This window comes from Amblyomma mixtum, chromosome 5 (assembly GCF_055824585.1).
Source record: "Amblyomma mixtum isolate Tamu chromosome 5, ASM5582458v1, whole genome shotgun sequence".
Taxonomy (NCBI): domain Eukaryota; kingdom Metazoa; phylum Arthropoda; class Arachnida; order Ixodida; family Ixodidae; genus Amblyomma; species Amblyomma mixtum.
The window spans coordinates 54,562,734-54,589,275 of NC_143016.1; the positions used below are offsets into that span (position 1 = coordinate 54,562,734).

At 43.8% G+C, this 26,542-nt stretch overlaps 2 protein-coding genes across 6 annotated transcripts in view; one reads left to right on the plus strand and one right to left on the minus strand.

Annotated features, from left to right (window-relative positions):
- The window catches only part of PolA1 (DNA polymerase alpha catalytic subunit), a 75,900-nt gene extending 70,282 nt beyond the window's left edge, over positions 1–5,618 (minus strand). For both annotated transcript variants that reach the window (XM_089544485.1, XM_089544484.1), the window contains exons 1-8: positions 5,486–5,618; positions 5,318–5,427; positions 5,115–5,211; positions 4,812–4,892; positions 4,621–4,733; positions 3,143–3,282; positions 2,450–2,688; positions 960–1,119 (exon numbers count right to left, since the gene is read on the minus strand). In XM_089544485.1, the coding sequence (XP_089400611.1) occupies positions 960–1,119; positions 2,450–2,688; positions 3,143–3,282; positions 4,621–4,733; positions 4,812–4,892; positions 5,115–5,211; positions 5,318–5,427; positions 5,486–5,501 (956 nt within the window). In that variant the 5' untranslated portion in view covers positions 5,502–5,618. The remainder of the gene's footprint in view (positions 1–959; positions 1,120–2,449; positions 2,689–3,142; positions 3,283–4,620; positions 4,734–4,811; positions 4,893–5,114; positions 5,212–5,317; positions 5,428–5,485) is intronic.
- A 195-nt stretch (positions 5,619–5,813) lies between these two features.
- On the plus strand, positions 5,814–26,309 carry LOC149342203 (uncharacterized). 4 transcript variants are annotated; one of them, XM_089544489.1, is made up of 9 exons: positions 5,814–5,961; positions 7,293–7,393; positions 8,105–8,141; positions 9,246–9,354; positions 12,069–12,185; positions 14,599–14,750; positions 17,453–17,674; positions 22,599–22,766; positions 24,495–26,309. In XM_089544489.1, the coding sequence occupies exons 3-9, from the start codon at positions 8,124–8,126 to the stop codon at positions 25,791–25,793; spliced, it is 2,085 nt and encodes a 694-aa protein (XP_089400615.1). In that variant the 5' UTR covers positions 5,814–5,961; positions 7,293–7,393; positions 8,105–8,123; the 3' UTR covers positions 25,794–26,309. The 4 variants fall into 4 exon arrangements, with proteins under 4 accessions (XP_089400615.1, XP_089400614.1, XP_089400613.1 ...); XM_089544488.1 differs by lacking the exon at positions 8,105–8,141 and adding an exon at positions 6,172–6,227 and having other exon boundaries at positions 24,495–26,308; XM_089544487.1 differs by lacking the exon at positions 8,105–8,141 and having other exon boundaries at positions 24,495–26,307.
- Positions 26,310–26,542: the final 233 nt, after the last annotated feature.

The window sequence follows — 26,542 nt, forward strand, 5'->3', positions numbered from 1 at the left end:
ATTTCTGCACCCCGAATTCCAGAAAAAATAAAACCTGAAAACAAAGGACTCTATGTATAGTGCACGCCAGCCATGCAAGTTTGCTAATTTGTATCATCCCGAAATTCTTTTAAATAGTGGTTGCATCATTGAGAATCTGCTGTACTAGTTTTTCTGCTGTACCATTCATTGCAATGCTTTGTTTTAAAGGAGAGAAAAGGTGAAACCATAAAAAATTGCATGAAAAAAATTGCAATGCACCTAATTTGCTTCCTGAAATACAAAGCAGTTTTGCAAGAGTGGCACAGTTCAAGATGATCGTTGCTCAAGGCCAGGACACTGAAGCCAGCATGAGTAAAAATCTACTTGCCAGTGAGAATTCATGCTTTCACATTCGTTTCTAGCATCTAATAATGTGGAACAATAATCTTTGCAAACTCTGCTGAAAGATATAAAAAGGCAAAGAAGCTAATTTACTTTAATGTTTTTAAATCTGATTGTGAACTTGGCCGCCGCGGTGGCTCAGTGGTTATGGTGCTCGGCTGCTGACCCGAAAGACGCGGGTTCGATTCCGGCCGCGGCGGTTGAATTTCTTTGGCGGAGAAATTCTAGAGGCCCGTGTACTGTGCGATGTCAGTACATGTTAAAGAACCCCAGGTGGTCAAAATTTCCGGAGCCCTCCACTACGGTGTCTCTCATAGCCTTAGTCGCTTTGGGACGTTAAACCCCCATAAACCTGAACGAAACCAATCCGATTGTGAACCTTTCTTTGCAGTTAATGCATTCAAGGCTACACAGTGAAGCATGCACTTTGCAGTTTCTAGAGGGATTCTTAAAAAGAAGATAGAGCGAGCAATAAAAATTATGGCCCTATTACTGAGGGCATGAAACAAAGTCACTGTTCTTTTTAATATTAGAATCATTGCCATAAATCATGCAAGCTTTCAGTAGCAGTAAAGAAGAAAAAAAGAAACAGTCACCCATTCTCCTCTTTCTTCACATCGTGCTTGAGGTTAGCTTTTGATTCTTCCTTGATGCTAACTTTGGATTCCGTCTTTATGGGTTCATTTTCAAACTCTGCCCGGAAGTCATCATCATCTTCATCCGCAAGGCATAACAAGTCTTCATCTGTTGGACAGCCTGAAGGAGAAGGCAGGTGCACAAAAGGAAGGGCAAGCAATAGTTTAGCACGCAATCCACAAACAAATTCCCACCCAGTTTTTGGGACCCATGAAGGACTCACTAAGAGGGGATTCGCTTCTCTGCACAAGCTTTCCTATTTTTCGACGGAGTTGAACATTTTTTGACACGTTTACAATGCTCCCAAAACTAAGTGCGTAAAATTTCAGCACCATATCTCAAGAACTTTTCTTTCTACAATATTTTTTTCCCTTCTACACCTTGTGGAAAGCCCGACGACTTGAAAAATTGTGGTAGAAGACACATTCGCACCACAGTAAGTTTCTGAATGTTGCTAGGTGTCATGACAATCTAGGTTATTTTTTTCTCCAAGATAAATTTTTAGCATTCAGATTTTGTTGTGTAGTTAGCATAGACATGCGCATACTGCGAACTAAATATCCGACCAGGACTTCAGAATCCATCAAACTCAGAAAATAAGATTGACCTTGCATTTAGAGTGGTCCTGGGAGTGCAACAAAACAAATGGGGTCAAAATAGACAAAACAGCCGTGAAAAAATTTGTTCCACGAGGTGAGCAACAGCCCAGAAAAGCAGTATTGAGAAGAAATGGTTTTAATGTCGAGCACCATGTTTACTCCTCTAAAAGACAACAGGGTTCTAGCCCTTGGTGTCCTTTCGAATACAGCATTGTTGTCTGCCTGGCTCTTAGCCTGGTGCACTTCTTTTATGACTTCTTTCTCACATAGTGTCCTTTCCAGCTGCTTGTAGGCTGTTGCATGCTAGCAACAGTGACAAAAGAACTCGGCTGTGCTTCCATGATGTCCGCTGCGCGATTTCCGTCATCTGTGAAGCCACTTTCCACAGAGGCCCTACCAGTAGAGCCTGAAGTGCTCGAACTTTTTGTCTCTGTTTAACTTGTGCAGCAGAAATAAATGCTGGAAAGTCAACAAGTCCAGCAAGCAACTGTTTACTGAACGGTGGCGGTTTATAAATAAAACTGCAAATTCCTGACATTGCTTTGAGGCCTTTTTAACATACTGAACAACATAACAGATCTTATGACTGATCATCTCTTATGTGAAAAATAATGTAGTATGAAACAAAATGGTCCAACCTGAGACGCCTCATTTACGATCTCGGCCGCGGCAGTCGAATTTCGATGGAGGCGAAATTCTAGAGGCCCGTGTACTGTTTGATGTCAGCGCACGTTAAAGAACCCCAGGTGGTCGAAATTTCCGGAGTCCTTCACTACGGCGTCTCTCATAGCCTGAGTCGCTTTGGGACGTTAAACCCCATAAACCAAACCAAACCAAACCAAACCATTTACCTTCATTCTTAACTGCAGCATCAGCAGGGGTGGCCTCGTCAATGTTTGGGCTGTCGTGCATGATGTCTTCAGTGCAGAACTCATCTATGTCCACTGGCTCTTCTTTGATCTGTGGTCGAGGTCTCAGTTCAGTGTAACTGGGGCTGTCCACACGATCGTAATTGATAGTACGAGGCTTCATGACTTCTCTTGCGGGCTGGCTCTTAAAACTCTTCTTGGCAAATGGATTCAAAGGGGACCTGTGCAGTGGTACGTAAATAAAATGTGTGAAGGACATTTGGCCACTCTAACAAAATGCACACAAAAAGTAACTCAGTTATCTCTGATCTGGCACAAAAACTGAAGTTCCTAGTCAAAAGACACAAGCATTAAGTTTACTGAACAACAATCAACAACAAACACTCACTAAGACTGGTTATTTTTACCATCTGGCCAAACCAAATATGTGCATATTAAAACACAGTACCATTAGAGCTGACAATAACTGCATTCTATCAGAATAAAATCTATTCTCTCTTCATTTCAAACCAAATCTACTATATACTGAGCGTCAATAATTGGCAGCAGAAAGAGAAAAAAGTACAAATAAAACAGTGGACTGCAGGGAGCAAATCGAAGCTCTGGCCCATCACTGACACAGCCTCAAGATCTCATTCCTCCAAGCATTTCTCAGTAAGGGCAGCAAGCCTTTACCTTGAAGACGACACTTCTTGAACAGCCCTGTCTTTTGGCCTGAAGGAATGTGCAGCAAGTGAAGTTTCGGCTCTGCTTGTGCTTGTCACTGAGTTGAAAATGCTGTTGACGAGTTCATCATCATTCACGGTAACATCCTTCTGAAAATGAATGTCCATTGAAACATTGTGACGCTGCAACACTACGGCAACTGAATTACTTTTTGAGACACAACAAGAAGCTTTGCAAGCAGCTAGATTCATCTGTTGAAACAAATGATGGTCATGGTTGCAGTCACAAACTCAATCCAGCATATATCTCACACTAACAAACAGAGAAGCAATATCCACAAAAATTTTTACTCATAAACATGAAAGTTTTCAAGCTTTTTCTTGAACTGATCAGAGCATGTGCTGTGCAGATCGTCCAATGTGACAGAAACTATGATTTGAAGATACGATTACCTATGGCATGGGCACAAAAAAATCATGCTTCCTTCCATCCTCCTCATAGCAGCACTTACACGTACTGATCAAAAAGGAGTAGTTGGGCTTTGCTAGTGAACTCTATGATAAGAGAGGTGGACGGAATTGGGGATTGAATAATGGATGCTGGTTGTGCATGCCCAGCTACAAAGCAAGCACACAGGATGCACCAAAAGCTAATTAGTGCAGCTGTTGGAAAGTGCAGCTGCAGCATTACATATACCCACCCCTTAGTGCCTAATGTTCTAATCAGGTGCACATGACGTGTTAAAAGCTTGAAAGGCTTTTATAGCTTATATTAAAAAGTAGCAGTAAGAAAGATGGAATTTAAGGACAACAAAAAAACACAGAGGCAACATGACGAGTGATGAACTACAGGAGTAACTGATTTAAGCATATGCATGCATAGGTCGTTCCATAAGGGAGGGCCAAAGTCACCTGTTCATGTCTTCTGCGCAGCAGGGAACAATATGGGACAAAATATGTTCCCCCTTTTCCCCATGCCTATTAGGGGAGGCCACTTCTCTCCACCTTGTGTGCCACCCAGGAGTTAAATGTAAGTACTGTCGTCTCTGTGCTTCCTTGTCGTCCTTGTACTTCTGAGGCTGCTTTATATTTGACAACAATAAATAAATTAGCCCCAACCATGATTTTAATTGGTAATAAAAACTTTCGCAAACCACATTAGACTTCCGTAATGCAACATTAACTTCTCAGATGCTGCAGAGGTGCACAATCGCAACATTAAACTGCATAATCAACTTCTTTGGATGCAGCAGAAATTCATGCTCTTAATTCTAAATTATTACTGAAATCCAGTGATTCACCACAACCTACACACTGGTCTGTCTGAAAGCCTGATAAACCCAAATTGTAAGAATAAGGTTTCATTCATATTAGACAAATTATTTTGTCCCTGTTGTTTGATCGTGTTTTGCAGGGCCTGCTACTTGGTAAGCGCCATAACAAGATGTCAGAGTTTCTACTGAAAGAAGATGAAAAAACAATAAATACCTCGGACTTTTTCTTTGGCTGTTGCGCACTAAACATAGCTGCAATAGTACCAGCTTTTTCTCCAGGCTTCTTTGCGTTGGGGGGCCTGTAAGGGTTCTTGGTAGCAGTTTTCGCTGCATGATAAAAAAAGAAAGCAGTACTTTCATCGTTCTAATTCAACAGCACAATAAAGAAGCTTTAAGCAGTATTACCTTTCTTGGGTGCCTCAAATTCTTCTTCTCCAATGTCATCATCGAAAATTTCTCTTCCATCTTCCACATAACCAGTCCCATCTGTATAGGAAATCATGACAAGTTCATACCGGCTTACAGCCAACAACTGATCATTTTTCCTGCGGTACTATGTAGCAGTTCACCGTATTCAATTACCGATCGCCTACTTTGTGCTTGAATTCATTAACATTATGTTGTTCTCACACACACCCTGACAATGCGATTGTGAACGATGTGCAGGGCGCTTTCGCAACACAGAGAACACTGAGAAGAATAAGTTACCATCATCAACGATCCAGTCTTTCTCTTGACGCTCCTGTACAAGACGCGAGTACTCGTTCTCGTCCACTTCCTCATACACAGAAGTTTCTTCTTTTAACTGCAACAGGAGGGAGCAAAAATCGTCAGCAGTAGAAAGATGCCCGACTGAACACTGCTGAAAAATGAGCAACTAACATTCTGATTACACACAGTGAAGATCATACCTCGTATTTGCTGCGAGTTCCTTGCTTGACTTGCTTGAGCCTCTCGAGGGCAGCAAACCTACCGGCTTTATCGGGTCTATTCCGTTTAGCTCTGTTTTTGACAAATGAGCCTGAAACAAGAGGCTGCTTGTACTTCACGCACATAACGTACGATAATTGGTGGCTTACCAGAGTCATCGTCCATGACTTCCGCAGAACTCGCGCGGATCAGTTCGAAGTCCGCCCGCGTGAACGAGTAAAATTTGGCGCGAAACAATGTAAACGGGAACCCAGTACTCGTCGACCTTCTGTCAGCTGCACGGTCAGCAGCATCAGCTTCAAGAGCATACTGTGTATTGTTGTAAAATTTTATTCTTCATTAATCAAAAAGTTTAAAATATACAGAATAGTGTTATTTCTGAATTAAAACTATTTTGTTGCTTTGAAGTACTTGCAGTTTTAGTGGCGTCACTATTCATAAAACATTTAGAGATAAAGGAACAATTCTATTCGACGACGAAGTGCGAAGACGGTCACGTGACAAATTTGTTTGGAACGTCTGCGCCAGCCGTTTTTTTTTGTGCTCCGGTATTTTTACTTGAGCGTAAAATAATCACGCGTTTGCGTCTTGGCGCACTCCGGATGTTGCTCGCGTAGCCAATTTCGTAAGTTTATTACATTTTCTTCACGAACCTCCTTTGCTGTTGCCTGTGTTACCGGCGATGCATTGATGATCGCTCTGCTGCTGCGTGCCAGCCTTCTGCACTCGGCTGTGCTTTATTTACTCAGTTTAGGGGCATCTGTACACTGTCGTAGAGTCGGGAGCGGCCGCATATTTTAATTCACTAGCGCGCACGACGTTGACCTTGGTGTAGCGATGCATTCCTGGCGGTGAGTCACCGGCTTCTATTGGCGTCGAAAGAAGGACGAGGTCAGTGCAAGTGGTCTTGTCTGAATGAATGAAAGGTTTCTGTGGAGTTCGTACATTGATTCATCGCGCGTTACTTGATACCCCATTCGCGAGGTGTCGATGTGTGTTTGTCCCCTTGTCCCCTTACACCGTCGCGGAGCAACCGGACCCTGCAATAAATCGCGACGTCCGGCGCGGCGTGCGTATTGCACAGCTTTTTTCAGGGGCGCGATTCGTCAGGCGGCTTAATGTCGCCGTTGGCTGCTGCAACTGACAGCCGCGGCTGAGGAACATCTGTCAATTGCCCAGATGCCCGTTCGCCGACTTTTCTCTTGCAGTGTGTGCGGTGGTTTCATGCGGACGTGGGCCGTTGCGCAATCCCACCGTCCGACGCGTCGCGATCCAGACGGACCTGGCAAGGCGTTGAGTGAGCGAGAGAAAGCGCACGTATGCTAACCGAACGTGCCCGATTGAGAGAGTTGGCAGGAGGCAGCAAGCTGCTGCTTAGACGCGCTTTTGCGCCGGCGCTGTGACGCGTCTGGGTCGTTCGAGTGTCTCGGCGTCGCACTATTGGTTGCAGCTTTCATGCGAGTTTCTCCTCGATTGTTGAACTTTGCTCGTCGTTTTCCAACAGTTGGGGGTAAAGAGCTACTTGCGCCTGCCACCAGGCTGCAAGGGCAGAAACTGACGGAGTGCCCTGCGGAAGAGGGAGAGCTTCTCCTCACCTTATCTGAGCTTTCAAATTGAGTATGAGGCACGCAACTTCCTTGGGGAGATTAGATTAAGTCGAGGGTTCTTGTGGTGTTTTCCGCCGAGCTAGTTTCAGCTTGACTCGGAACCTTGTCGGTGAGGAATACACGTGGCGAAAAAATGGGTATGATGCACATGATTTTCGAAAAACGCGTTTTCCCTTAATATATGCAACAAAAACAAAATGAAAAGAAAGTTTATTTTGGTTTCACATAGCATCCACTTGGCTTTCTAGTTGTCATGTTGGAAAGGAACATTTTCTGGTCACAGGTTATAGCTGCGTGTCAGCTACTTGTCTTTCAAGACGTTAAGCATACTTTTTCACCACCTTTTCAGACCTGAGAAAACCTGTCCACACAAGCATGTCTGGATCCCAAAGGAAAAGGACACGCATAGACAATGCTGTCGCACAGGATGGTCCTGCAACGAAACGCATGGTCAGTTTATCTTGAACTTTTGCTGTCAATACAAAAAAGTTTCATTTAAAGGTACAGTAGGAAAAGCATCTAATGGGGCAGCATTTGTTCTTGCAACATGTGGTAGTCCACTGTGCTTGGAGTGGTATGGGAATGATGTATGATTTATTCATCAGAAGTAGACTCATTCTTCTATTCTTGGTATAGATATTGAAATAGGGTGACTGCATGTGCATTCAGTTTGAGTGATTTGACGTCTAGTAACTATAGAAACGGCAGAATGCGGTGATAGCGCGCGTGCGTATGACTATGAGCACTGTCAGCCCAGCCTTGTCGGACACTATATAGGTTATCATCGGACTGATGGAAGGGCATGTGGCGTGAGCCAAGGGTGACATGCCTAGCCTCTCTCCACTATTATCTAGGAACTGCCTCTGCTGGCTCAGTGCTGATCTTTTCCCTAGGAAGGAAAGCATCGCGTTTTTCAATATCAGCAGGACCGTGTGGCAGACCATGCGTCAGGTACCCACTCTATTCAAATTGAACTAGCTCTTGTTGAATTCAAGCCCTTCTGGATTAGAGGATGACATGCTGTGCTTATATATTTTGTGCCTGTACAAGCACTAATGCTATTGCTACCAAGCATGTTTCTCTGTGTAATTGCTATGGATAAATGGGTTGTTGTGCTTGCATTGCGCGTTCTTAATGTTGTGCATAACTTTTGTGTGGCAGATTCTGTTGTAGAAGGCAAATGGTCATGACTCATACAGTAAGTAGCAAAATGAGACAACTGGTGAAGTTGTCCTGTGTGTGCTTTAATTTTTAGTTGTAGTGGGGTGATTGTACAAACTTATTGCTAACAGCTTTCCATGGAAACTACAAAGCATAAATGTGAGAACAGTGTCATGATATACACCGCAGCAGTGGTCTTGTGGTGGTTTAGCACCAGCCTTGTACGCGGGCAATGTGGGGTTTCAACCCCCAATGCTGCCGGGTACTTACCAGTTTCCACTGGATGCAAGTTTTCCCCTGGCTTGGTGCTTAGCTACTCTGGTGTGAAAGGCTATTACACAAGGTGGGGTGTTTGATCCCAGCATCATCAGTGGCATGATGTGTAAATTGTTCTCTTCTGCTTATAGTGCAACGTAAACGTAATCACTTTAATCTATTAGAATATGTGCAGTAATTGTTGTGCATTTATCTGGAGGCATTATAACAGACTTAACATGCATTTGTTTTCTTCTAGAATCATGCAAGCGGTACATGTAATTAGCATTTGCTGTCCACAACACATGTTCAGCATGTGTTGATGTTGTACAATGCTCTTAATTATACACTAAACAAATAGCTAATGTAATTCGGTGACTTGTACCCTCTGTGTGTACTGTGCAGAATTGCCTCAGTTTGCCTGGTTTAAATTTAAGCATGCCTAATGTATGCTCCTGTCATACACTTTTAAGTTAGTCGCAGCGAGACGCATTGTCATGTCGTGTCTTTACTTTCTTAAATTGAGTTTTGCGCTAGCAGTTTACTGTGTTCGCATCTGAAAAGAAGGAAGCAATGCTGTCTCTTACATTTACTCTGTACAACAGTCCATTTTTGTGGTCATCTGACACAATATAGACTTATTGCATTTTTTTTCTTTTGCAACATTTCGTTTCCAAATGCACACATCTATACCTAGTGGTACATTCTTATTTTTCTAGGTTCTGCTTTGTGTTTTCACACAGTTTGTTCATTTTTCAGTGCACTGTTTTTAGAGTGCTTGTGCATAACGGCACCTCATCTTGGTGCAGTCATTCAGGTGCATCCTGCTTTCAAACAGTAGTGAGGTTAATTTCAAATTTGTTGACACACGCTGCTTCCTCCGCAGACGCTGTGCTCACCAGCCCCGTTCCACGATGAACCCCTCGCTGTGGCAGAGCGGGACAGGTGTGACTACACCATCAAGATTACAAAAGAAATGGCAGCGTCAGGGCAAGGTGTGTTTGGTGGCATGTTTTAAGCTTTCTTCTTCTTTGTTTTCTCCCTTAGCCTTAAGCACATGCTTTTCAGTGTGTGCAAATTTAATTTAAATAGCACCATGTATTGAGTGTGGTGCAAACCTCGTGTAGTGTTGCTAGTGCAACAATAGCTCTGTATTGTATGCAGTCATATTTCTGCTGAGGTGCAAGGCACTTTTGTGGTAACCAGATGGTTCATAATGCTCTGATTAAGGCATTATTACGTATGGAATATTTTCAGAAAGCCATAATAACCACTGTCGAGCTTGGTTGTACGAGATGTGCATGAAAAGGTGTAGACCAGTTTGACGTTTCGTGGCTTCGCTGCCCATTAAACAGCCTGTTAGAATATTGGTCAGGTGAAGCCAGCAGTGGAGTAAAGGCTGAACTCCATGTACGTGAAAACTCACGCGAACGCGACAGCGGCAAGCGACGAGCGACACCGTCGCGCGAAGCGAAATACCCGTGTCGCTTGTCGTGTCGCTCGGATCTGCACTCACAGAAAATTTCGCTCGTCGCCCGGAAGTTGCCAACACAATTAGCCAATAGCAGCTAATCTGGCAGCGTACGTCACTACCGAGCCTCTTGCCGGCTCTGGCAAAGATGGCGCTGGCTCTGGCTGGGAATCTTGCTTCACCACCGATTCGTCGTTGTCGCTACGCTGTGCCCCACGTTCACGGCGAACTAAATTCTCACGAAGCTTTCGCTTTCTCTGAACTTGCGTCAACCACAAAATTTTAGCTATAAAACACCCCAGATTTTCAGATTGCTTGTGTTTACTGTGCTGCTAGGCTTAGCGAGTATGCGTCGTTTGAGGTCAGAAAGCGCGCGAGGTTCAAACAGGTGTGCGCCCCACGTTCAGGCAACATGGCGGCGCCCGTGACAATAACATAAAATGACATGCAATGACATACAATGACAAAGCTGTAAACACGTTTTATTTGACATTTTTCTGCCCAAAATTTTAATGCTTGCAAATAATGTGACTTGTTATAAACGCAAACAGCTTTGTGGTGTATTATGCCAGCAACACTGATCGTCGTCTCCATTTTGCGTTCGCGTTGTCGCTATGCATGGAGCTTGGCCGGTGGGCGAAGGAGCGACAGCCAGCCGTCGTCGCCGTGCCACGCCACCTCGTCGCGTCGCTTACTTTTTCGCGTACATGGAGCTCAGTCTTAAGCGTCTAGACAGCTTGGTAGGAAATTTACTATGTATTCACCCTGACCAGTTGCGTAGGTCATGCTACTTACTGTGATTTGCAACCAAAGTGGGCCTCACTGCTAACGGTGTTGACACTGGCAAGCGTAACCGCCGAGTCAGCATCCCGGAAAACCTTGCCGTATCCGAATCATTGGGATTGATGTTGCCAGCAATGAGTAGCCAGATATAGAACAGAAATGGTTCAGTGGCTGTGCGACTAAAAGATGAGCTGAATTTGAGGGAGATTGGGCAGTGTATGAATGTCACTTTTTGACCAAAGCTATCATTTGTGATTGTGACTTTTTGAAGAGTACAGTTGTGTGACCTCAGTGTCCTGCCAGTGTGAATGCATCTTTAGGTTTTTGTCCTTGACCAGAATGAACTGCATCTTAACTTATTAATTTATTTCTTCTAATAAACTTAGCTGGGTTTGCAATAAGCTCCCTGACTACATTCAAATGGAAAGGAAATTTTGACCTGATGTCCATTCTTTACCTTTTCTTCTAAACTTGAAGCAAATAGGGTCTTTTTGTTCATATTTACTGTGTACATGAAGTGATGAGCAGTATAGCAACTGAAAGGAAATACCAGTAACTGCATGATTCATGTACAGGTCCGGACACAAGTAAATGAAGCACGCGGTTCTGTTCATGGTGCAATAACGGCTGTCACAACGCAAATCATACAAGTGTTGTGTGTGTAGGAGAATCCACACCTCGATTAATACACCCTGCACACTTGTCTTAAGTCACATTTTCCTGTAGGAAATGCGTAATTATGAGCGGAAGGCATAGCACATTATTTACTTCTCTCCGCACCTGGACCTGTCATTGGCAGGCAAGTTATGAAAAGGGCATGACAGGTCTTTTGTTCTGTTGTAAAGTAAGTCTGTCATGGTGACTGAGCAGCTGTGGTGGTTGGGTGCTGAGCATGACTTGGCAGGTTTAAACTTGGCCGTAGCAGCTGCTATTTGATTCATGCGAAGTGCCGAAAGTTCTTGTTCAGATATTTTGGTGCTTGTTAGGGAACCTTATGGGGTTGAAATTAATGCGGAGCTTTCAACCATTGACTGTTTTCCTGCAAATAAGCTTTATTTCATCATCATCATGGAAAAAAAAAATGTCTCCTGACTTATTGCAATGCTTTATTTCTTGCACATTGTTTTGGGATACCACAGTTGCTGAGCACCTAAAAATTCTTAACCTAAATGTGCATGTGAAAGCTGATGGTTCTCTTCAGTAGCTTTACTTTTTGGCTTGTGGAAGCACTCTGCTTTGCTTGCAGCTGAGATGCCTAGCCTCATGGTTGAGTAATATATCAATCCACATTCACTCTTTATTACTCTCACAGTGCTTTTAACTCGTGACTTATTTGTTTTGCTGTGGCATGCATGCAAATGTGCATGTGTGTTTGCAACTTGATCAGGCAATGGAGAGCTCTGTGTGGGGACATTCTACAAAGCCTCATTGTCTTCCTCTCTTTCTCTGTTTCAGCACCCCGGCCAGTTAGGGTATATGCTGACGGCATTTACGACTTGTTCCACCAAGGCCACGCCAGGCAACTAATGCAGGCGAAGTCTGCCTTTCCAAACGTCTATCTCATTGTTGGTGGTATGTGGTGTCCGATGTACTTTATTGCTTATTTCGCTAGTAGGAGATTTCAGCTTATTTTGAAGCACCTCAGATGGTTGAAATTAATCCGTAGCCCTCCACTGTGCTATGCCCCGTAGCCCACATTGTTTCTTTTGCCCAATTTAGATCTACCAAGCAGGGTCACCTCTGTAAGCTGTGCAGTCTTGCTGCTTGGTTTGGTTTATGGGGGTTTAACGCCCCAAAAGGCTCAGGCTATGAGGGACGCCGTAGTGAAGGTCTCCGGAAATTTCGACCACCTGGTTCTTTGGCCTCAGCAGTAGGGTACAGGTGTTCATGCATTTAAATGCGGGCTGTTGTTGCATGCAAGTTAGGATGACCCAGATCTTTCATATTTTGACCTTAGTGTTCATTGTAGCAACAGCTGTATTGTTTTTATGGCATGTTCATTCTGCTGCACCTGCTTGTTATTTAAAAATGAGATCCACCTTTTTGATGGCATTTTGTGGTTTGTGGGAATAATTGCAAATTAGGGTGCTATCAAAAATCAGCTGCTGTTTCATTTAACAAATCTTAGCATAGCTACTGTTTAGTATCAGTACATTTCATGCGCAGTTTACAGATTTGTTAATGAGGTACAGCAGCGAAAGCTATGAGCAAGGAAAGTAGTACAGTCGAAGCCGGATATATATATGTGGAAGCCGTGCCGGTCGTACCTGGATACAGCCTCCCATCGTGAAGCTTCTCAAATTAACCGATGCGAGTTGTGTAGCATCAAACTTAGTGAGCACCCAACGCCATAGACATAAATCGTGCTGGCTGGGATCATGCCTGTTGTTCGAATTATCCAGATTTCTCAATTAAGGGGGTCATATGAACGAACATTTACTGTGTCAATGCACAAGAAGTATACTAAGCCGCCATTTTGTGATGCCGATGACAATAGGGTGTTGCTGGTGTAGTTTCACTTTTGTACTCGATTATACCGTGCATGTCATTTTTAGATGAGTTTTTTTTTTCGGAAAAAGGTGTGCGTTAGAATCGAGTAAATACGGTATACATATTGAGCTATTTAGCAATCCCCTGCAAGTACGATAAATTTGGGTTTGCTGTAGCAGTAATAATAACAAGAACAGCAAATTACTGTATTGTGCTAGATTTTTTAATGCACTAGCATTGGAAGCCTTAGAGGGAAAAAAAAATTGTGATGTCGGTCATAAATTTTACCAATTGACTGGAGGGAGGTGACTTCACCAGACCCTGTACGTTTTGGATAATGTATCTTCATTGCATCCATGTCACCACCTCTAGACACCTTCAGAGAAACATCTGACGACCAGCTAGATGACTCGAAATGTGACTTTTGTGCAGTCAGATGTGTAGAGGTTCACTAACACAACCACGAAGGAATGACACAAAACTATCAACAGCTTTCTGATGCTGCTTCCACTGCCACCATATAATGTTTCTAGGTGCTCCTGTGAATTTCTAATTACTCAATTCAGATGTAATTTTGTATTGTGGCTTGAAGGGAAGCTGTAAGTAAAGCTGTGGTTTAAAACATTGTTACTTGGAAGATACTTATTATGATGTATGGATATTGATAACGCTGTTTTAATGTATCTGCAATAAGAGAAGTGCTGCCTGTTTGCTTCAGTAAAAAAATGTCAGCTGCTTTGTGTGAGGAGCAGTTGAATGTTTCTGCTGTCAAGTGTTTTTGTGTTGGATTCTAGGTAGGCCATAAATGGGGTCAGTTTCGCAGTTTCTCTTGGAAAAAGCCAGAACTTTTTCTTTTGCATGACAAAATGTTGCGTGTTGCTTTGCTGCTCCAAAAATCATTTTATGATATCAAGACATCTTTCCTGCTGCGTTCCGTCAACATGTTATGCCTTATGTTCAGCTGAGCAAGTTTCCATTTTTACTGCACATGTGTTAGATGGATTTAAACTAGTATTTTAAGAAAAGCAGTTGTTGAAGGGCCATCTTAGAAGCATCGATGGTTAGCAGAAAGGTGGCCATTTTACTCATTTGAATCAGACTTGCAGTTAGCTGATCATCAGTTTTCATATCTTTGCGTACTTGAACAGAAAGTGGGCTTGCTTGCAAGCTTCATTTTTATTTTTTTACAGTCTCCACTTGAGATAATCAGACCACTTTAGCTAATCAATCCAGAGTACACTTGTCGTTGGTGATATTGCCAAAAATGATAATGTCAGGTTACCACCCCTGATCTTCGGAAGAAAATAAGTTATTGTTGCTACACTTAAATCATTCAGTGATCATCAATTTGATATGGTGAAGGCACCAAGCACTATTTTGCTTGAAGGGCTTTCCAACATATTGAACTGTATGTTCATGGTGGGTTATTTTTTGTGAGGGGGGAGCTGTTTAGTTTCACGTGATTAGATGTGCTTACTGTATGTTATATTTGCAGTGAACAGCGATCAGCTCACACACACGATGAAAGGAAGAACTGTGATGACTGACCTTGAGCGTTACGAAGCTGTCCGCCACTGCCGGTATGTGGACGAGGTTTTACGGGATGCACCCTGGGTCATAGACGAAGCATTTTTGCAGAAAAACAAGGTAAGTTTGTATTGTTGCTTGCAGCCTCCTAATACTTTAATTGAAGCACCAGGAACTGAGTTTTTTTTTTTTAAGTTTGCCCTTGCTTAGTAATGTTGTGAAGTGTGTTGCAAGCAAGGACCAAAAAAAATAGGCTTAACTCTTGTGGTACATGCTTCAAATTGCTAGTACAGTGTTCTGATACAGCGTAATGATAAAAGGTAATCCACATTTGCACTTTGTTCGGAAGGTGGAATAATTAATTTTCGATATTAGGTAGTTAAGTGAAAATTGTATTGAATTAAACTTGCAAACTGATTTTTCGGGCTCAGTGAGACCTGAAAATTGGTGTGTATACTCAAACAACATGCTGAAGAATTGTGAACTTCAAAAAATGACTACCACGAAAAATCTGCTTGAAAAATTTGATTTCGTCCTGTATCATGTTCTCATTGCGAGCGACAGTATTGCCTTCAGCCAGAGTCATGCTTTCTTCATGACAGCATCGCATGTGTATGTCCCACACCTTACGTAGCCTGTACTGAAATGTATGGCGACACTACCGAAAGGCATGACACTGTAAAGCCTTACGAGCTTGAACTCGCACGTAGCAAAGTATTAGTCATGTCAAAAGTGTTTCTTGTCGCACAGTAAAACTCGATAAATACAGTGCCATGTATTTGTCACTGCCTCTCTCAAAAAGGTTTTTATGATGAAATTCGGATGTCTTGAAATGTGTGGCCTATGAAAGCTGATAATGGTGCCATCAGCCAGCGGTCAGCGAGCCGGCAGGTCACGCTGTGGACCATGCCACAAACGAGTTCTGTGCTAGCACATTGTAGTGCCTGCCCCTCACCCGCATTCTGTGCTTAGTGTGATCCTGACCACCAGGCAAAATGATAACATACAGTTTCTTAGGGCAGTTATAGCTGGGCAGACCAAGAGACAGAACAAGCAGGAAGCTAGTGCCTCAGATGGCCCCTCAAAACCATGGGGACGGGCAGTGTCTGAGCTGTGGCGGGTGCAGTCATTGTCGCGTTGTTGGAGACTTTTAGCATAGCGCATTCCACGTGCTGCCACTGTGCATGTGTAGATTGCCCTGAGGGCACAGTTGCTGGCTAGCTGCATGCATGCTTGCTATGCAGGAACTAATCAGCGCGTGCACACTGGCTGCATGCGGTATAAGTGGCAGTGGTGGCAGTATGCAGTGTGGCAAGTCTCTGTTATTGTGGTTGCACAGCCAAAACTTGTGGACTCTCCTTGTAGGCACATTGAAAGAGATGAGCATGCTATTTTTTTTGAGTGGCTGCAATGAGGCTAGAAAATGTCATTCCTGTCCTGGCAAATCCGTCTGAATCTGTTTTTGAATCCAAGATAGCAGTTTGCGCAATGGTGAAGAGTCACCTTACTATGGTAGCGATGATCGCTTGCATCTAATTTAGTCTGAAACATCGTACAGTTTCGAATTGCCAAAGTCTTCAAATATGACCAGCTACTGTATTCGACTGTTTAATTCTGAGTTTAAACTAAAATTTCACTATCTGCATATATTCCTATTTTTCTTTCTGTTGTGTTGTGGTTTTTGTATGTATTGAACACTTAAGGGTTATGACAAGCGAGAAAATTGCAAGCACTGTGTTATGCTCCAGTAAAATTAAGCCACAAACATCATTGAGCCAAAGCGCCTCTACATTGGTTTGAACCGGACGTCTTAAGTGTTGTGATGGTAGACCACACACAGCTTCTGTGGCTCAGGCCTGGGCAGGTGGTGCCAGGCAGATTATAGACTTCTGCCATGAGCCTGGCTTGCCATTATGGCATCCGTTGTGGCCTCGGTTCAAGCTATCTATACTGAGCTACCTACCATAGCTTTGAAGCCACGGGAGTGATGGGAAAGGTGTTCTAAGTGCAGCTCTGTGTGCTTTTTTGTAGCTCTGCTTGCATTGTCGATGTAAGCATTTGCAGTAATCATAGTACTATAGCATTTTTTGTGGACATGCCAGGACAGTGGAAAGGTAGAGCAAAATGAACGTTGTTCAAAAAAAAAAAAAATTAATCCAGGCATCACAACTTGCTATCAACAGACAGAAGAGCCTGTCTATACATTTTAAAACGTTGCGACGACGTATTAAACCTTAAAAAGTTTTTCTTTTTCCCTTATGTATATTGCCGCGCATCATTGTAGCGTCCGTTCGTTCGCGCAAGGCCGCAGAAAAGGGGTGTTATCATTTTTGTTCGTGACGCGAGAAGCGACCGGACTTATCTCGATTGTTCACAGCCATGAACCGCTGCATCTACGTGTTTCTAGGTTGCTCTAGATGATCTCGACCTGTTATCTCGGAAGTTTCCTTGCCGGCTTTAAATTGAACGATGCCGCGAGCAGCGGGCATTCGTAGATCGACGATTGACGAGCACGCTTGTTGCTTACGCCGCCACCGAGTGATTCAGTTCTTTTGCGGGCGCAAGTCAGCCCTAATAAAGAGCTTCGTTTGCAAGTATTTCTGGTGTCTTCCTGACCGCTGGACTGCCGTCACTAAAACGTGACATCTGCCCTTTTCTGCGGCCTTGCGCGAATGAACGGACGCTACAATGATACATGGCATTATGAATGATTTTTCGTTAAGAGGTGAAAACGCTTGCTTGCTTGTGTACTTTCCCCTCTACATACACGATTTTTCCACCACGTACTATAACCTGGTGGGTGTGTTTTTCTCCTCTTTCAGATTGACTTTGTGGCACACGACGAAATCCCATACTGCAGTGGCAACGAGGAGGATGTTTACAAGTTCATCAAGGAAAAGGGCATGTTTCTTGCCACACAGCGGACCGATGGAATCTCCACGTCAGACCTAGTTGCAAGGATTGTCAAGGACTACGACGTGTACGTCAGGCGAAACCTAGCCAGGGGATACTCTGCAAGGGACATGAACGTCTCCTTCCTGAATGTGAGTCCCGGTCTGCTGCTGTCCGAGTTTTGCCAGAGTGTGTGCAAACACTGATATTGTGCCCTTACTGCTGCCGACATGCAGTAAAATCTCGATCATACGATCCCGGTTTACAGTCAAGCCTACTTATAACAATACTGGTTATAACAATATATCAGATATAACAATGGTCAGTCATGGCACCATCAGCTTTGCCACGTGTTCTATGGTAAAATAAACTGCTTATAGCAATGCTGTCAAGGCACATTATAGGTTATAACAATTAAATCTGGTAATTGAGTGTCAACTATTATAGAAAAAGAAAGAAGGAAATGCTACAACCACACCATGCTTACAACACAAAAGTGCGCACGTGTGGGGCCGACCAATGGACTGAGCTGGCGCAGCAACGCCACGAAAGCAAAAGAGGCAGGCGTCATTGCGTCAGGAGAGCTGCTGCATTGACTACGCACGCCATGCGTATCCCCAATCAGTCGGTGCAGTGTGTGTGCATGCAGCCAGCGCGGTTTTTCTCTTGTCAGCTGTCACTGCACCCTTAGTTCTGCATGCTTCTTGAATTTCCCATAAGAATAACTTCCGGAAAGCCGGCTTGATTCCTGTGACGTGGAGGCACGCGAAGCTTCCGGTGGCGCAGTGATGGCGGTGCTTTGGTCATTGGTGAACATTGTTCCGGTTCCCTGAAGTTTGAATTAATGAGCTTTTACAGGCATTAGAACAATCAAACCCCTCTGGGTATTTACTGTCAATAAATGCTCTGAAGTTTGTCGTCTTTTCTTTTTTTCGGCACAACCCTGTTATAACAATTATTGGTTATAACAATGGTATTTCCATGGCACTTGAATATTGTTATAAGTGGGCTTGACTGTATATGAGTTCATAAAATGCCCTGGCCAGAGTGCACTGTGTGCAATGGGTAGAAATTCGGGTGTAACGAACAACCCTGCCCCACTGGATGACACAAATGCACGAGCCGCGACACCGTGATCATCAGTCGCGCGGTGCATGCTTGTAGTGTGCAGCAGCAGCATGCGACCTGCATTGCTGCCGATCACTGCAGCACTGCTGCTAACTAAGCTGATGTCGCGAGTCAGCGATGGCGTGCGGCCGCAAGTAAACCCCGTCTGCTGGAAACAGATTTGCATAAATTCTGCACATGAATTCTGTTCTTTTTGGATGATACGAATGTTTTTCTTGAGCCTGTGAGACCTGTATGACCGAGATTCTGCTGTTGCAAGAAATGTCAAAAGTGAATGGCTAGTGGGAGTTGATTGAAAGTGTGGGCTTCAATTCTCTGAAGTGTGAAATGTTTAACTGCTGCTTTGCGAGCTCTAAAGTTGATTCTGCCATGGCTAAATCCTCATCAGTGTCTAAACATAAAAGCTCAAGGCCAGCAAAGTGGCACCTAAAATGTTTGGGAGGGTGAATGGAGCTGCTGTTTCTTGAGTTATGCCCACATTGCCGGTAACAAACGAGCCAACACTTGTGCGGCACAAGCTCTTCAAAGCAAACTAGAGAAAGTAAATATATGGAGTAAAGAAAGGATCGAATCGGAGACAAGTTGAATATTTGTATCATTACTACCTACCTGCATGAATATACATACAAAAAATAATATTTATGTTAAAGAGCGATGAGCTGGTTGTAGCGCTGTAACTCGTGGAGAGACACAGCAGTGATCTCCACTATAAGGCACACAGCAGGAACTCAGTATTTTAACTTGGTGACTGTCATTTCATGCGCCTCGAAACATTATCTTTTGCTACTGGTGACAACGGTGAACAAACTAGGGCCACATCTTGGTTGATGAGAGGGACGAAGTTATGAACCATTGCTTCTGATATCGGGCATGAAGGCAGGGTTTGTTGTACCAGACTGTTTGAGTGTCATAAATGCCGCCACACGAGTGGACCACTCCGCGGCACTGGACGTACTGACCAATTGCTGCAGTGTGTTGTGCGAAGTCAGAGTAGGCCCTGTTCTTGAAACTGTCAAAGGAAAGCACGGCGTGCCTGATTCGAATCTTTTGTCTGTTATTCGAAAACTATTTGAACACTTGAGATCGCATTCTGTTCATTTCGAATATCTTTAATCTGAACTATTTGATTCACTCAGCAAATTAAATAGGAGGATATTCTATTAGATACTCGAAAATTTCGAATAATCCCAGCCGCGGCGTCCGAATTTCTATGGAGGCGAAATTCTAGAGGCCCGTATACTGAATGATGTCAGTGCACGTTAAAGAACCCCAGGTGGTCGAAATTTCCGGAGCCCTTCACTACGGCGTCTCTCATAGCCTCAGTCGTTTTGGGACGTTAAACCCCTATGAACAACCAAACAAACAAACAATATTTGCACATTTTTAATGTCCAGGCATCAGCTGTTAATGTTTATTACGGAGTCTTCAAATTGTCACCTGGGGCTGAGACATTGATGGCGTGGGCAGGAAAGGGCAGCTGGCTGCAACAGCTTTTGTTTCACTATCACCTCCAGCCATGTGATCTTGCTTTGTTCAGAGGTATTGCGATGGCGCCTTTGATGTAGCTGTTTTGGTAGGAACTATCTTGTTTTCAGGGCATTCTCTTCAAATCAGCACTCAGAGCCTCTGTTTAGTGAAGGGAGGGCCCAATCATGCGTGTTTCATGTGCACTAACTTCCTCTCTCATTCTGTACATGAGTGGAAGGGGAGTGGAAAGGGGGGGGGGGGGGGTGTTCTGCTTTTGAGATAAAGCAAGCCTGTTACAAGTGCAGTGCTGTCAGTATGCATGTACTCAGGTTTCCATCTGTCTGTTGTGCCTGACCTGTGTAAAATATATTGGGACAAAATGCACTCTCACTTGTGTGTCTATTTCCTGGTCACAGCTCAGGGTGAAGGTCGGGTGTGAGGGTGTTGTATTTTTCTAAAGCCGCTCTCCTTACTTTATTTTAAGATCAGCTTCAAACACTTGACAAGCACTGTGACAAATGATATTCCCTCCTCATGCTTGTTAAAAGCGGTGGACCTTTCTGTTGCTTAGATTGTTTTATTATCACTTTTGCTAGTGGTCAGTTTTTATGGAGCCAGAAAAGTGATATGAAACCAATTCTTCTGACAAGCTCCTGATATTCTGCGGGCTTTGTAGGCTGTCTTAATTTGTAAAAGGGCTTTCTCTCTGCATTATATTAATGCATATCAATTTTTGGTGTGTAGTGCAAGTATATAATGCAGTAAAACAACGTATCATTTGTTAAAGGGCTGCTTAAGATGTTTGTTGACACATGCCTTACTTTTGTCCATCTCTCGCCATTCTGTACAAATTCGGTTGCCTCAGAATTTCTGCTGTGTTACCAACAAAAAAAATTCCACACCTTCTAAAAGTTTACGTACATATTATTTTATTTTATTGATGGGAATACAAATTTTTCTTTCTGTTGATGAATTGGCGACATCAGAACCCTGTAACTCATCTTCTATGTTTGGCAGGGTGATAGCTTTACCCTTATTGCTTAACTTGATGTCAAGGGAAATCAATGGCATGCATTTTAGCGAATTTCCAGCAGCAAAATTTTTTGGATGCCCTCGGTAAAAAGTTGTATAATGTATTACATAAGTGTGCAAGGGCCTGCTTTGCATAAAATTAAATGACATATTTGGAACCAGCGTGCAGAAATAGATGTTTTCTTAAGATTTCATAAATGTGACTTCATTAATTTTTTTTTCTGTGACCCTCTTACCCCTGAGAACTGCAGTCCTTCAAATGCAAGGGAAACTTGCACATAATGTTATCAGTGCTGGTCAGATGTTAACAGAAATGATAGTGGCCTGATTTTCTGTTCTCCTCAGGGAAGAAACCCCCGTTTCATTAGAAGGATAGAAGGATCGTGATCAGGCAGCATTGTCTAAAGATGAACAAAAAATAACTGTGCAGCAGCAGTATAAGATTGGCTGAGGGTTGTGTGAGTTGCACATGGTGTGTGCATGCTGGAAATGCCTTGAGGTTGAGTTTTAGGTCTTTCTAAAAGGGCAACTGTGGGGATTTTTTTTATGGTTTACGCATTTTAATGAGACACTGCCTACACATCCTCTTCTCTAGCCTGGTCATTTATGCCATATTATGCAACCTTGCAGGGTATTTGTGCATATGCAAATATGTTTTAAAGCTGCTGTTTTTGTGACTTCACTGTAGCCAATTTCTAAGGACAATAGTGCACTTGCTATGTCACGAACATTACCCAAACGTTGGTTTTCACTCCCCATTTGCTGAGCAAAAACTGTTGGATTTACATTTGGTCATATATTGCATTTGCATGTTTAGCCACTGGAAGTGTGTGTGGGAATTGTTACAATAATGTTTGTGGCAAGTATCTGTCATTTTACTTGTGAATCAGGTATTTATTCCTTACAAATTATTGAGCATTATATGGTTCCTACACCTGAATCCTTTTTTTATCTCTCAGTGGAGCTCTCCAAGTTTTATCTATCACCAGTGTTCTGTGGTGTTATGAACTTACTCCTAATTCCATTTTTAAATTGTCATTTTGTTGTATTGAATGCATTACATTTTTGCATAATCAGCTGAGTTTTCCGGATGTATCCGATCCTGATTTGTGCATTCATGCACATTCTTTGTTTGTTTAGGTTTAATAGGTGGTAGATGGCAAGAATTGTGGTGACCTTTCACATGTCGATTCTCTGATTTGAAGGATTTGGCATTCAACCTAATTTTCAAGGCCAGCTTTTGAGAGTATATTCCCATTTGGTTGATATGAAAAGCTTCATAGTTCACACTTTGTAGAGCAATGAAGGGTTTCGTAGTGGCATGCAGCATCCAGTCTCAACCTTCGGAAGATGAAGGCTGCAACGGCATATTATTTCCCCTTTGTGTTAAGTATTGTACTAGGTGTTCCTCTTCCCTATGCATAGCTTCTTTTTCTTTTTTACTCGCAGGAAAAAAAGTTCCTGTTACAAAACAAGATGGACGAGTTGAAAGACAAGAGCAAGCAGCTAGTGGAGAACTTCGAAGGAAAGAGGCACGAGCTGATCCAGAAGTGGGAGGAGAAGTCAAGGGAATTCATCTTCAACTTCCTTGAGCTGTTTGGTCGGGAAGGAAGGCTGGTAAGTTTGTGGCATACCCTTTTCTTTGTATCACATTGTGGTCTTGCATGCTTTGAGGGAGAGTATGAAAACTCGTGGAACTCGCGCACATTGAATGAGATCCTTCTGCCGTTTACAGCATCTGTTGCATTTTGAGGCTCTTGGTAGTGTAGTGCAAATGGCTCGTGTTTGCAGATGGTATCTGCAGGGAGAACAGTGAGTTTTTAACTAGCCCTTAAGGGATGTGTAGTGACTTAAACCTGCAGAAATGCAGTATGCTTGAGGTGGTGGGGGCACGTTTAGGAGTACTGTCTGATTGTACTCTTGCTGATCATAAAAATGCTGCCCAGTGGTGCACCAAGTGCCTTCTCCAGTGCTGTGCAACAGTTTTGTTTCTGGTCCTGTAATCGGATAAAGTGACACAGCATTCTTGGCATTGGAATTGGCTTGAACCTTGCATTCTCAGCCTGAAGAGGCTCCATGTGCAAGAATTGACAATGTTAGCCTGCCTTGGAAAAGCATGTAGTTGCCAGGAACATACAAGGATTGATCAGCTTACTGACAAGGACGAATTCGAAAAAAAAAAGAGAGAGAGCGAGAGAGGGAAATTCTTTGCCGTGAGGTCTGAGCACAGGTTACCACTTAGCTACATTACTAAACAAAAGCCTTCAATTACTATAGCCACGGAAAGAAAAATAATTGCTGTTACTTGATTTCAGCACTTAATGGCGCTATTTGTTGTACGCGTCATTTATATTACATTATGCTGGAGTTTTCACTGTCTCTTCTTAGGATGCGGCATCATTTTTTGCTTTACAAGTGAAGCCAATTGGCCCAGTCAGTGCTGCTAGATTTAACAACACCAGAGATGATCCAAGATGACACATATTGCAGGGGCTAGGTATAAACCTGATGCTATTGAATGCTTGGCATTAGATGTCAACTTGAACATGTCATTGCTCTCGAGGCACTCGTACACTGTGGAGTTGCCCTTAGCTTACTTTCCTTGAAAATGCCTGTTAACAATATAATTTCCATTGGCATGCCATCCCTTCATCAGTTTAATCACAGATGGGGCTGCTTTGAGTTGAGGATATAAGGCTCAGGAGAAGGATTTTTGTTGTAGTGTGAACTCACTTGACCGTAGAAGCAAGTGTTAGGTGGTAGTACGGCACTGGAAAGCACAGCAGTGCTCATGGCACCTCAAAGAGAAAAGAAGACACCACTGTTTGATAGACCCTGTGTATTGCACTGCTTGGCTGCTACAGTTTGAAACACTCTGTTTTAATGGCCTACCAAGTTGCAGATACCTGTCCTACCTGATAGTGTGGTTAATTTGCTTGAAATAGCTTGATTTTTGGACATCCTCTTCAAGTACTTGATGAGCACTCTGATAGTTGTTCTGTGGGCATGGCCTCGTGTCCATCTCTTTCTGTTGAGTTTTTGATTTGGTAGCTGTTTGGCCACCGCTTTGTGGTGACTAACGTGAACCTGTTTGTCGGCTTTAGTTCTTTTTTTTCCTTGGTGTCTATCCCAAGAAGAAACTTCCTTTGTACTTGCATCTGCTGGAGTTCGTTTCAAGTTGTAGGCGTTACATTTGGATTGACTGGAAATCGCTCTGAGAGGAAGCAGCATCGCTGCGCTCGTGTTTTCGCTGACAGCGCACAGCAGCAGCGGGAGAGGAGCAGCGAACTGTGGGGGGCCGGTCAACTCGCTGAGAGGGCGCTGTCTCTGTTTTTGCCCTCGTAGGACACAGACCCCAGCGACATTCCCTTGTTGGACCCGGATGCCGAGGGCTTCCCTCCGGGTGCCTCTCTGCATTATATGGAAATTTCCAATTTGTTTCGGCCACCTGCCAAGATGAGATCCAGGCGGCCAATGTCTCGGGATGCTTCGCCATACAGACCGAGCTCACCCACTTACTGCGGAACGCCTCCCCGTTCCACCACGCCGCCACCAATGCTTGCCGAGCTGGAGCTGATCATGAGCGGCAGCAACCAGCACACCGACCGCTCGAGTCCAACTGGCACATCTAGGGCCAAGAGCGACATGGACATCTTCTCTAAGCACAAAACCCCAGATGGTGCCACTAAAGTGGGGAGCAGGTCCTCGGAAAGCGTGCACGCATCTAAGCTGCACATCCTGCCTCGTCCAGCGAAACTGGTGAGCGACCCGATACCAGAGGACACTACTGCAAGATCGGAAGGAAACGCTGATGCTGTTGCCTGTCAGAAACGCACACATCAGGAGCCGACTTCGCATTCATTGCACGACACTACGTCACTTCGCAGTGCGTCCAAGACTCCACCTGAGTCTAATGTCAGAGCTCCCTCGCACAGCATTTTGGATGAAGGGGTTGGTGCCAGCACTGCTCCTACTGAGAGTCACTCTCAAGGGGTCTATTCTGCTGTGCCCATCCACAAGGCTGCCTCCGTGGGCACTCCTGGTTCAAGCCCCATGAGAGTGGATGTAAAGGAGGAAGGCACAGATGGTCCCTTGCTTCCTGGCCATAATGTGAACACTGAGCAAACATGTGCCAGCAGCACAGAGCAGGCATCGCATGGTCTGCAGCAGGGCACAACAGATTTTTATGTTTCATACTCTAACCCCATACCTGTAGAAACTGATAAATCTGGAGTGGTGGCGACCGAAAAGGTCCCAAACGGTTTGGATCATCAGCACACTGAACTTTCAGAGAAGCAGGCTCTACCTGCTGAGGACATCACATCAGTTGGCGTTCAGCCGCTTAACACCTCCAGCCTCACTGATGCTGAAAAGGGGTCTGCTGCTCCAGGACAGGGCGTTACAGAGTTTTACGTTTCATACTCAAATCCCACAGAACTGGAAACAGGGGTTCAAGAAGAGCTTGGCCACGCTGGATCTGTTGATGCCGCAGAGAAACAAGAACCACAAGCGCTGGTTGAGTGGAACTGTCAACCATCGGGGACGCAGATTACTCCCGTACCAGACACAGAGACTGGTGGTGAAACTCAAGGAGCACAAACTTCCTCATCTTCAGTGCCCACTGAAATGAAAGAGAAGAACTGAAGAAACAGCTTGGAGTGTAGTTTAGCCTGGGATTTTGTACTGTACCTGATTTTTTACCATACTGATTCCACTGCTTGATAGACAATACTCAAGAGTGCAATGCAGTGTCTGGGATAACTCCAGAACTATTTCGTGTGGTGTGTTTTGGAGCGCATGTTAGAGGAACATTCTCGACGCTGAACATGCCTTACCAGAACATGCCTTGTCACTGTGATCGGTTCCCTCGTCGTTGCATTGCTACGTTTCTTTACATTTCGCCGAGCGCAATATTCAGGGATTTTTCTTTTCTCACGTTTGGCTAGAATCTTCTTGTTGTCTCTGTTCTGTTTATGGGACATGCTATTCACATAATCTCTTTCACTGCAATCTAGTTGTGGATTAGCTATGGCAGAATTTGAAGGAATGAGATGTGCCCTCATGTGCGTCTTTGACTTTGGGCAAGAATTTTGCGTTTGCATTCTGCGGCCTCAAAATCTAAAATGTGACCTCCTCGAAAGTGTGCCCCCCTCCTTTTGTTTCTTCAAATTCATTGCAGTTAGGTGGCAAGGATGAGCAGAGCAGTGGTCATGAAAAGGCACAGCCATCCACCGTCTTACCGTGATCGAGCTATGCTCAAGTACTCTTTCTTGCGTTGTATGTGGAAATAAAGCCTGCAGTAGTGCATCCTTAGCTCTCTGTTATGGTCTTAATAATTATCTTGAACACATGCTTTGCACAAGGAATTGCTTCCGATTGTACGTGCAGCATAT

What these genes read in the sequence shown, in the direction of transcription:
- LOC149342203 (XM_089544486.1), top strand. An exon ending in CGTCTATCTCATTGTTGGTG is followed by an intron (nt 12,186 to 14,598) that starts GTATGTGGTGTC and finishes TTATATTTGCAG; the next exon opens with TGAACAGCGATCAGCTCACA. An exon ending in TTGGTCGGGAAGGAAGGCTG is followed by an intron (nt 22,767 to 24,494) that starts GTAAGTTTGTGG and finishes TTGCCCTCGTAG; the next exon opens with GACACAGACCCCAGCGACAT.